Raw genomic sequence first — 12,500 nt, forward strand, 5'->3', positions numbered from 1 at the left:
CTCTCTCTCTCTCTCTCTCTCTCTCTCTCTCTCTCTCTCTCTCTCTCTTTCTCTTTTTCTCTCTCACTGCTTAAGGCAAAGATAAACAGATTTGTCCAACCTTTGACTAGATCATACTGCCCAGGAAGACAAAAAAAATTATAAGAAAGAGATTTAAACCTTTTTTGAATAATTTTTTGTAACACTGTTGTTTTATAAGGTAAATCACAATCATTATTTTAAAAAATTGACATGGTCTATTATAAATACTTATTTGATTTGGTACTTACCCTTAACTGCCATATAATGGGGACTAATTATCATCTTTGCTTCATATAGAAGCAAGTCTGTATCATATTAAGAGTCCCAAAGTCATACACAGAAAGATGATCTATACACAAAAATGTACAAAGGGAGAGTAGAAGGATGTATGAAAGAAACAGAAAGTGGAAGATGAAAATAGAGATATATATCAAGGAAAGTCTTTGTACTTTAAAATGCCTCAATAAAGGAGAAGGTGATGAACCCATTCAGCTCTTTCAGAATGTCACTCTTGGGTTTTAGATAATTTCATTCTTGAGTTTTCTGTTTGATCCATCCACAGTGGGCAAGGTTTACCTGTCGGATCACTTTTATGCTGCGTTTTTTCCTCCTGTTGAAATTTTGAGCTGTTTATTCCAGCTGTTGTGTGACTAGGGTAACATAGCAAATTCAAGTTGGTATCATTTTACTTATATACCATATATAGAGTCACATATGATGCCATAAGTCTAGAAAATAATGGAAAACACACACAACATCTTAAGATACAGCTGGTTCCAGAAAGGTTAGTGCTCTCCATTCTTCTCATTTATTTACGCTGCCCTTATGCAGGATGACTTTGTGACCCCCAAAAGAGAAGAGACTACTTCTTTTCCCCCATTAGGAGCCACCTCATCTATTGCTCTGATTTGCAGTGGATGAATCTATGTGGTTTAGTTTGAATTTGATATTGAACGATCGATTGGTATTTGTATTACTGGGTCAGGACATGTGCGAGAGAGAAAATGCACTTGAAAGGAAAGCCAAGGTTGATTCAGAAGAGTGCCTATACATGTAATACATAGATCCCTATCCATTTGCCATAGTCCAGTGTATTTAGGAAAGGTAATCAGCTGTTGTTTGGAGGGTTGTCGACTGTATTTCATTAGAGATGGCAAGGATGGATATCACAAGATTTAGTTACACGTTGATCCTTCTTTTATCATAAGTATTCTTTTTCTGTGGAAGATTATTATTGGAAGTCGTATTCTTTATCAGGTTTTCAGAATCTGTGTTCTGGAATAGATGCATAAGAGATGTATGATGAAATTAAATGAACATATAAAATGATGATGAGAAAACTTCTGAAGCAGATGTGTGAGTCTTGCCAGATACCAAGAAAGTATTTTTTAGCTAAATTTGCATGCATAATTTATGGCAAAACATCACATCACATTGCTTACATGATGTTTCTAGATGATAAAATGCTGGGTCTGTAGGAAATGTGTAATCAGTAGATGTCTATCTATATCTATCTATATATCTATCTATATATCTATCTATCTATATATCTATATATCTATATATCTATATATCTATAAATCTGTCTATCTATAAATCTATCTATCTATCTATCTATCTATCTATATATCTATATATCTATATATCTATATATCTATATATCTATATATATATATATATATATATATATATATATAATATATATATATATATATATATATATATAATATATATATATATATATATATATATATATATATATATATATATATATATAATATATATATATATATATATTATATATATATATATATATATATATATATATATTATATATATATATATATATATATAATATATATATATATATATATATATATATATATATATATATATATATATATATATATATATATATATATATATATATATAATATATATATATATATATATATATATATATATATATATATAATATATATATATATATATATATATATATAATATATATATATATATATATATATATATATAATATATATATATATATATATATATATATATATATATATATATATATAATATATATATATATATATATATATAATATATATATATATATATATAATATATATATATATATATATATATATATATATATATATATATAATATATATATATATTATATATATATATATATATATAATTATATATATATATATATATATATAATATATAATATATTATATATATATATATATATATGTACATTTGGTAAAGGTTTGTCCAGTTGTCCTGTGGACTTCCAGAGGCATTGCCATGATAGACTTTGGTCATTTTAATGCAGTGTAAGTATTTCTTAGTGCCAAGATTAAGTGCCTTCTAGTATTCAGAACCAATTTTTAGAGCTAGCCCTGATGTCCTTGGATCCTTTTAAGCAAATTAGGTATTGGTTGGTAATGGCAGATGACGAAGGGCTAATTTTAGGTGCCAGCTGATAAATAGGTTAAAGTACTGGAATCCTGTACAGATGCACAGTTATTAAAGCTAGACAGGTGCACAAAATTGCTTAATGTTTATTATCTTAGAGATAGTTAACAGATGGGATTTAGATACTAATCTATATGCTATTGCCTAGTGTTTTCCAAAGATTTTCTGAACTTTTACTGTCGTTAAAATTTAAAAGAAATTCTTCCTTCCAACCTCTATTCCCCATTTGATTTTGCAGCAAAACGACTGTTTGTCAGTGATGAAAATAATGCAGTTTCAACTTTGCATTGCAGGTCATACTTTACGTCAACAAAGTGGGGCCATACTTCAACCCCCATGAAACATATCACTACTACCAACTGCCTGTCTGTCGACCAAAGATAGTAAGTGCCATCGCCTCCGTTGCTCATTGAACAACAGTGATTTTGTAAGAGATCAGCGCATATTTACACTGTTTTAAAGGTCGCGCAGTGTCACTTGCTGGTCATTGTATGACCTTTTAGATAATGACAATTTTGCTCTTTTATCATTATAGTCATTACAATTTTGCTTTTTTATCATTATAGTCATTATCATTGTCATTATTATTATTATTGTTGTTGTTTATCATTATCATTTTTTATTATTATTATCATTGTTATCATTGATATTATTATTATTATCATTGTTATCATTGATATTATTATTATTATTATTATTGTTATTATTGTCCTTGCTATTATTATTGTTATTGTTGACATTATTATTGTGGTTGCTTTAACTACAAAAGTAGGAGAAAACTCCACTTCAACTTCAGTTATCTTGAGAGGGGAAAGGAGAGGCAGGTATTTCCATGTTACAGTGTCAACTAAAGGTCCTCTCCCTCTCTCTCTCCAATGCACCCTAGATCGAGCACAAGAGCCTGACCCTTGGCGAGGTCCTGGACGGTGATCGCATGGCCAAGTCAGACATCAGGATCAAGTTCAAAGGTGAGGATCGGCGGCGTTTATTTTGAAAGGAAGCTTTGCCGGGAGGAGACGAAAATGACACTTGCGGATATGATGGGATTGTTTGTTATGCTTATTCTGAGGCTGCTGTGGCAAATGGTGTGTATGGGTGGATTTCGGTATGTGTATGTATAGGGGTCTGCCAGTGTGAGATTTTCACCGTCTGTTTATGTCTGTAAAGTGAAAATTATACTGAAAAAGAATTTACAATTTACCATAAAATAGAAGATCTATTGTAATGCAACAGAAGAGAGAGGGAAAAGGGGATTTTATTTCTCTCTCTCTGTCACACACATTATCTCCTCTCCTTCTTGCTCTTCTCCTTCCTCTCTTTTCCCTCTCTTCCATCTTACTTGCATATATTAGTGTAAACACCTTTTTCTTTCCGCCCCGAATAAGTGCTAATTAGATCTTACACCTGCCTGAAAGTTCATGTTAATAGGCAGCAGGCAGTCATTAGTGAGGGATTTTTCAAGATACTTACATGATTAGATTAGAATATGTAAACTGTGGAGTAGTTGAACACTAACTAAGAGGAATATGGAATGCAGTATGCTTTTAAGAGATTTTAATTCTTGATGAAAACTTCTGTTATTTGGTATGGCAATATATTGTTCCTTTGTGTCTTAAAAATTGTGTATAGAATTGTCAGTTCATGGTTATGCATGTTTTGTTTTTTCTTTAGTAAGTTAGATGCAGAAATGATACAATGATGTAAAAAATAGACTTATATCCAAGGAAATGGAATAACAATACCAGTTAACCCACTCACGTCGAGGCGATTCCGGCTTTGAATGGTCACAATGTTGGGGTTTTCGAACGCATAAGCCTAACGCCTCAGGATTCTCGGGAGCACTAGCCGTGAGCCTGGGCTGTCCACTCACTCACCCCGAGCGCCGGCCTTGACCAAATACCTTGTCATCGGCGTCTGACACAAAACGTGTCAGCACATCATCCGGCGTGAATGGGTTAATATTATTAATCCAAATGATAATGTACCTAAGAACATCTACCTCTAATCTACCCTCTTCTTTTTCCCTTTCTCTCTCTCTCTCTCTCTCTAGAGAACATGCAGAACCGAAAGCTTTGTGACCTAGTGCTGTCGGATGAGGAAGTGCAGTACCTTCGGGAGGCGATCGAGGAGCACTACTACTACGAGTTTGTGGTCGATGACATCCCAGTGCGAGATTTCATTGGCCACCTGGAGGAGTCTGGCTTCGTTCCCCACACCCACAAAGTCTACCTATGGACACACCAGCACTTCAATATCTATTATAATGAGGATAAGGTGGGTTCTGCTCGGGAACGCTTGCAAGGTATTTGTTTGTTGGTTATTCTCTTATCTGGGACGGTAGATTTTGTGTCAGATATTTGTGTGTTACAGATCTTACAGTGCGTTGTTTGGAGAAAGTTTCATAACTTCTAGGTGGGGAGTTACTCCTCATGAAATACTTTTGACAATTATTTACCAACTGAAATAAATATCTGTTACTATATGAAAGTTTTGGTTAATCACTTCTTAAAAAATCTATACCATTTTATAGCAGTAATGCTACCATTTTCTTGCTTGCTGAATATTGTTTCAATTCTCTTTTCTTAACTTCCAGATCATTTATGTGAATGCAACGAAGGAACATGCTCCTATTTCCCTGGATGATGTAGAGCCACCGCTGAACATCCAGCCAACTTATTCCATAACTTGGATCCCAACAAAGTGGGTTTTGATTTATTACCTCTTTTTTTTGTTCTTCTTCCTCTTCCTCTCAACTTTTTCTAATCCTTTTTTTTTTATTTATTTAAGATCAACTATAGTTTAGTCAGTGTGCATTGGTGGTATAAATGATTTTTCTTTAACTCCAAAAAGATATATGAATAACAAAGAGAGTATTTGGGTATGAGATATCTAATGCATCAGTGTTTACTTTCTTGTATTGTATCTAGATTATTATGGTGATCCTTTTTTGTTGTTGTTATGGTGATGCTTTTTTGTTGTTGTTTTTAGACCTGATATCATTCAACTTCGTTTTCACATTACCGACACTTACTTCTACACATCCAGTGTATATCCTCGTCAAAGACTCACCCACTTTGTGCTTCCAACAGAATTGCACATTCGGACCGAGGGCGTCTCATCCAGGACAACAGCTTCTTCCCGCGCAGTCTGGAGATTCACTGGCTCTCCATCATCAACTCCATGGTGCTTGTGTTTCTCCTCATAGGCTTCGTGGTTATCATCCTGGTGAGTTTTGAAAAGGAGAGTGGGAGAGGATAGAGTGATGAGCTCTTCTATTATCTTTTTTATTTCTTCTTCCTCTTCTTCCTCTTTTGCTTTGTCTTTTCCTTCTTCTGGGTTTTTATTGTTAGTTGTATATGAAATATGAGATGGTTTTATAAGGGGGTTTGATTATAATCGTCTAAGAAAATGAAGGTATGATCTCTCTAAAGGAAATGCTGAATCATTTGCTCATTGGGTCAAATGAATACCAGTGTTTTCCCACCTTTTCCTTAATCTCTCCTTCCCCTCTTTCCCCTTGTGATGACATAGACGCGAGTGTTGCGGAACGACTTCGCACGCTACAACATTGACGAAGAGGGCCGGGAAGACATTGATAGTGATGAATACGGCTGGAAGATCATCCACACAGATGTCTTCAGGTTCCCGCAGCACAAGAGCCTGTTTTCATCCATCCTAGGTAAGAGATATAATCTTTCGTAAAGGCATTAAAATGAAGTGAATCCATTTACTCGTAGCTGCTTTGCACAAGGGTTTGATAAGTGTACATCTGCATTTTTTTTTCTTTTGATTTTCCTTATTAATTTTTATGTTTATATAGTTATTTACTCATTCCATATCTTATAATCCTGAAACCAGCCTAATTTAGCTGAGCACTTCCAGGTGTCGGATGTCAGTTCCTGGCAGTGGCAGTGGGGATCATTGGCATGGCACTGCTAGGCATGTTCAACGTCCACCGGCACGGCTCTATGAACAGCGCAGCAATCTTCCTGTATGCCCTGGCGTCAGTCATTGCAGGATATGTGTCCTCAACCAACTTCAGGATGATGGGGGGCACGAAGTGGGTGTCCAACATCAACTTGACGACAGTACTCTTTGCAGGTGCAGTGTTGATAGCTTTGGCTTCTTTTTTGGTCGAAAGGAGAGGTACAGAATGAGGATGAGAGTGAGAGTGAGGGTGAGATTGACTGTGAGTGAGAGAGAGAGTATTCATTAGTAGACACATACGGATATATATTTCTATTCAGTGCAGCTCAACTTAATTCTTACTCTCATTCTCAAATCTCAACCTCCTTATTTAGATATCTATATGAGCATTAGAAAATGTATCCATCTTCATCTTTATTCACTAATTTATACACAGTTATCAGTACAGCTAGCTAACTAAGAGGACGAATGTATATGATAAGACCCACAGACAAACCCCTACATCAGCATGATCTTTTGCAGGTCCGTTCTTCTTGATCTGGAGTATTCAGAACACGGTCGCTTGGGCCTACCACTCCACGCAGGCTCTCCCCTTCACCACCATCATACTTCTGCTGCTGATGTGGATCTGCGGTGAGTCTCCCTGGCTTCTGCGTCTGGGTTTGTATGTGGCTTTTGCTTTAGGAGAACGGGATATGGTCTCTAATGGAAAGTGATGTATGTGTGTATGTACTCAGCCGTTACAAGTTTGTGTTTTGAGTGTAGGATGGTTCATTTGGATATGAGGTTTATGTATGAATGAATTTTGTTTTTAGAACAGTTTGTTTTGAGTGTGGGATGGTCTCTGTCATTTATGCATGTGTGATATGAAGGGAATGATTTGTTATCGTATGCAAGTAATTACCAGTTGACATTGAGTGGTGGAAAAACACACAGTATGTTGGGAGATTGCAACCTCTGCCTCAGAAGAAACATTTTAATGATTTTAAGTGTCCTCCTGCAGTGGGCTACCCACTCACCATTTTTGGAGGGATCCTGGGCAAGAACGGCCACATGGAGTACAACTTCCCCTGCCGGACCAAGAACATTGCGCGGGAGATCCCCTCAGGTCCCTGGTACCGCTCCTCCTGGGCACACTGCTTGGTTGGCGGTTTCCTGCCCTTCAGGTGAGCTTTATCTTACTCTTCTGTGTAATCTATTTCTTTACTTATCCTTTTTTTTTTTTTTTTTTTTTTTTTTTTTTCTTCTTGTTTGTTCCTCTCTAACCTTTCCGCTATGGGCATTTTCCACAGTGTTGGTTCACTTTCTTTCTTTCTTTCTTTCTTTCTTTTTTTTTTTTTTATATATATATATATATATATATATATATATATATATATATATATATATATATATATATATATAATATATATAATATATATATATATATAAATACAAGTTAGTTATTCCTTCAGTCGGGTAAATAATGCATCATACAAATGCTAATAGCATCACTTTGATGATATATCACAAGTTTAGTTTAGAAAATAATAAGAAATATAACATCTTAAGATATCCATCCCAGGCCAAACATCTTAGGATATGACTTATCTTAGAATATTTTTTTTTCTCCTCTTCTTCTTCTTTTTTCTTTCTTTTCTTTTCTCTCCGTTTCCTGTTTATCTTCTCATTTATGAAAATATTTTTTATTATAACTACCCTTCCCTAAATCCTTCCTTCCCCACCCCCAGTGCCATCAGTGTGGAGATGTACTACATCTTCTCGACGCTGTGGGGCCGCGAGCAGTACACTCTGTACGGGATCCTCGGGGTGGTGTTCATCATCCTTCTGAGCGTGACTGCCTGCGTGTCCGTGGCCCTCACTTACTTCCAGCTGGCTGCCGAGGACTACCGATGGTGGTGGAGATCCATCTTCAGCGCAGGGTGAGGATTGGGGTCTCTTGGCGGAATCTTGAAGCGAGTGGTGTTGTTTTTGTTTTCTCAATGTTAGTTCGATTCTAAACGCGTTGACTGCCTTATGTACCAATTGCGTCACATTTCGAACTTGCGATAGCTGCCAAATGTACCAGTACTTCAGGGGTAGATTCGTTATGTACTTTTATTTGTGTGTGAGTCCAGTAGTTCATCCATAAAATAGGGAAAATAACAAAATTGTGGGATGAAATTTAAATGACTAGATAGATTGATAAATGAATGTGTGTATGTGTATGTGTGTGTATATATGTATATATATGTATATGTATATGTGTGTATATATGTGTGTGTGTGTTTATATATATATATATATAGAGAGAGAGAGAGAGAGAGAGAGAGAGAGAGAGAGAGAGAGAGAGAGAGAGAGAGAGAGAGAGAGAGAGAGAGAGAGAGAGAGAGAGAGAGAGAGATTGTGACATTGAAAGATTTTCACTATTAACGCAATGGCAATTCTGAGATGGCCATAAAAAACTTTTTTCCTCTCGAAAATGCTCTCTATAACTTGACAAACAAAGTGCATCTTTTTAAAAATCAACTAGATATCAAATTATTCTTTTACAAAAATAATTATTTCAAAAGAATGACAATAGGATTTCGTGACCATGGATGACTCGTGTAAGAGTGCTATACAGATTGGACTGTTGCAGCACCATGTGTACCACATGTGTCCAAAGACTTTTATTGTTGTAATACATAAAGAGTACCCACCCTCTTGCCCCATGGCTGCCACAACTCTAAATATAACACACAGGAAACTTGATGGTGCTATAATAAGTTTCCAATAATGCTCTTTGGTGATTAATGTGTTAAATGGGCTGGTTCAACACAGTAGCAAATTTAATTGCTACTGAGAGTGCCTGTTGCCATCAAGGGGTCTTCAAGAACTCTTGATTTTATATATATATATATATATATATATATATATTATATATATATATATATATATTATATATATATATATATATATATATATATATATATTATATATATATATATATATAATATATACATATATATATACATATATATATATATATATATATATGTATATATATATAATATATATATATATATATATATATATATTATATATATATATATAATATATATATATATATATATATATATATAATCACGCAAGATTGCAGACTTATGTTAATTGGCTATGGTAACAGATAGCTATGAATCCACCATTGACCAGCAGAGCTAATTACTTCAATTTTTTGTTTTTTGCAGGTCTACTGGTGGCTTTGTCCTGATGTATTGTGTGTTCTACTACTTAAAACGCTCAAACATGTCGGGTGGCCTGCAGACCATCGAGTTTGTGGGCTGGTCACTTCTCACCTGCTACGTGTTTTTCCTCACCCTCGGGACGGTCTCCTTTGTGGCCTCCTTCACCTTCGTCAAGTACATTTACCGCAACATCAAGATGGATTAGGCTGGGTGGCTTTGTGTAGTTCAGTTTTCTCTCTTTCTTTAAAGATGTACATTCTGTTACAGAAAAGGATTAGAATCATCGTGGTGTGTTAGGAAGAGAGAGTCTTATTTATGAGGAATGCAAATAACTCCTCAAGTCAACACCATAGGAATGAACGTAATGTATAGTGTGTCAGACAGATAGACGTGAACTTGGATTTGGTCCTTTTCGATCCTTAGATATAAGATGAAGTAGAGTTACAGCAGATTGTATTTATTATCATGGTTTTTGCTCAGAAAAGAGGCATTGATGCTATTTTTATGAGTAAGGCTGAATGGGAGTTTCCCCTAAGTACAAGGAGTACCTGTTGCTCTGTGGAGAGAAACTCCCCTCCCCTCACTTCAAGGCTTGTGAATTGTAATGATTAGTTAAGCAGACTGCATTCATGTGTCTGGTGAGGCTCTGGGATCCAAAGGACTTCTGGATGATGTTTTATTTTTTTTATTTATCATTATTTTATCTTTTATACATTGCTGGAATTTTAAACTTACACATCCAGTCCTTTCTTTGCAATGACTTTTTTTTTTCTTTCTTATCCGGTAATAAAAGGAAGCTCTTGTGAACAGAATCGTGAGATAGAGATAGAGTCCCTTTCTTTCTCAGTGCCAGTCTTTCTACCTGGAAATTTGGATAATGCTGAATGCTTGCTGAAGGACCAAGTGCTAAGCCTAGTGCCTTATAACAGTTCTAGGGGTCTGAACAGTAACAATTCTCAAACTGTTAGTTGATCAAGGATGACAAAAAATGCTTGGATGCCACACCCTTTCCATCTGGGTCCTGTGTATCAGATTGATATGTCAGTATGGACTGCAAGAGGAGGTTTTATATCTTTTTATCTGTGAGTGTCTGTGTACTGCTCTTGTCAGTCTACCTCTCCGTTAGGCTGTGTCCTATAAATGTGAGAACTGTATCTTCTAGGTGTAGTCAAAATGTAACATAGAAGTTTATAGAGCTAGGGTATTAGATAAAGCCATTTCAGTTTTTGCTGAAGACAAAGACACTATAAGCACATTGTTAAATGGTATTGAATGTTTTTAAACTATAGGAGTATCTCTGTGATTCTTCAAGTGGTTTTAAATCATGTGGATAAAGATTTGATTAGATTTCACAGTGTGCATACTTCTAGCTAATTTAAACGAAAGTCAGTACTAAGCATGTATCAGGATGTGTGGTATAGCAATATTTTTTTCCCAAGATAGTCCTGCGTTGTCCAGTTGTCAAATCTTGCATTGTCGTCTGAGACTGAAAATGTTGCATCAATGAAGCCCACTTTGCCTGCTGTTTTATACAAAGCAATTACCAATTGAGTTAGGAAAAGCGAGTGATTATTTGCGAAAAGGAATCTCTTATTAAGCTATTTCACGTGAGTCATAATACACAAAGGATTCATCTTCGCGTGGTGACGGCCTCACCAAATTATTTTCGTCACAGTGAATTGCTTGATAGATTTTTTTAGAAAGTACGTGCATACATGTCTATATCAACTGTTGTACAAATCAGAATATCTTTTGTATTTGTTCAGGAAAGAATTTCTTTAGGGGGATAAAAAAGAATGATGATGAAAAGAGAAAAGAGGGAAAAGTCAAAAGAGATAAGTGGGATTGGTATAAATCCCTTTTTTCTTCTTCATCTTTTCCTTCTATTTTGTTAATCTAACTAGATAGCTTTCGTGCTATTTCAGATTTTATCATTTCAGTTGTCAGTGCTGAAGGCTTTGTTTGTGTCTTGCTCTTTTTTTCTTTTTTTTGTTACATTGAATTACTTTAGAAATTTAGTGACTCATAGAAGGTCACACAAGGGGTACTTGCACACCCTCACAGTCGCCCATATTAACACAGTCATCTACCCATACCATCTCACTTACACTCACTCTCACTCACTCACTCATTCACTCACTCTCATATACTCTCACTCACTAACTCTGTCTCTCCCTCTATCTATCTATCTATCTATCCATCTGTCTGTGGGTGTGTGAATATTTCTATATGTTTAGATACATTTCTCCTCATCTTTAGGATTAGTCAAGGTAAAAGTTTGGTTATGTACAGAGCACAGGGCAAGCTGATGGTGTAAAGTGTTTTGAGTGTTATCCATTTGCAACTGAGTTTGTTGATTAAGAAGATTGATTGCTTTAGTTCAGGGGGCTTCTCTGGTACTTTGAATCCAGATGTGATTATCAAAGTTAGTGTCTTCATTATTATTTTTAAGAGTTATGAATAGCGTATTCAGATTGATATTATGAAGGCCTTGTTACTATAATATTCTTCTTCTTCTTCTTCTTCTTTTTTTATCTGATCTTTCTCTTTCTCTTGATTTTAAGGTATTTGCATATTTTGTTGATTGTTGTTTTCAGATTTTATGATGCCTGTATTTTAAGAGGTAAAAATATCATACTGTTTCAATGATGGTAAAAAAAAAAAAAGGAGAAAAAGAGATTTATATAAGGTCATGAACCGAGTGAAAATATGCTTCAATTATACTTTAAAAACCAAAGGTATTTTATCATTTGTGAGCAGTATGTGGCTTAGAAATCTGCTGAAAATTATCATATATATTGAAAGTATAGATTGTATTTTATTTTTTCTTTCTTGCTTTAAAGTTCTTGTATTTG

At 34.8% G+C, this 12,500-nt stretch overlaps 1 protein-coding gene across 2 annotated transcripts in view; it reads left to right on the forward strand.

Moving 5' to 3' along the window:
* Window positions 1-12,500, forward strand: part of LOC122253587 (transmembrane 9 superfamily member 1) — a 20,319-nt gene that overhangs the window by 5,635 nt on the left and 2,184 nt on the right. For both annotated transcript variants that reach the window (XM_043016810.2, XM_086532441.1), the window contains exons 3-13: window positions 2,806-2,895; window positions 3,399-3,480; window positions 4,563-4,786; window positions 5,106-5,212; window positions 5,602-5,737; window positions 6,044-6,191; window positions 6,395-6,613; window positions 6,962-7,072; window positions 7,443-7,605; window positions 8,170-8,361; window positions 9,649-12,500. The exon at window positions 9,649-12,500 is cut by the window's right edge and continues 2,184 nt beyond it. In XM_043016810.2, the coding sequence (XP_042872744.1) occupies window positions 2,806-2,895; window positions 3,399-3,480; window positions 4,563-4,786; window positions 5,106-5,212; window positions 5,602-5,737; window positions 6,044-6,191; window positions 6,395-6,613; window positions 6,962-7,072; window positions 7,443-7,605; window positions 8,170-8,361; window positions 9,649-9,850 (1,674 nt within the window). In that variant the 3' untranslated portion in view covers window positions 9,851-12,500. The remainder of the gene's footprint in view (window positions 1-2,805; window positions 2,896-3,398; window positions 3,481-4,562; window positions 4,787-5,105; window positions 5,213-5,601; window positions 5,738-6,043; window positions 6,192-6,394; window positions 6,614-6,961; window positions 7,073-7,442; window positions 7,606-8,169; window positions 8,362-9,648) is intronic.

The sequence above is a fragment of the Penaeus japonicus genome, unplaced genomic scaffold, assembly GCF_977035675.1.
Source record: "Penaeus japonicus unplaced genomic scaffold, GWHDUDI00000001_assembly GWHDUDI00000037, whole genome shotgun sequence".
Lineage (NCBI taxonomy): Eukaryota > Metazoa > Arthropoda > Malacostraca > Decapoda > Penaeidae > Penaeus > Penaeus japonicus.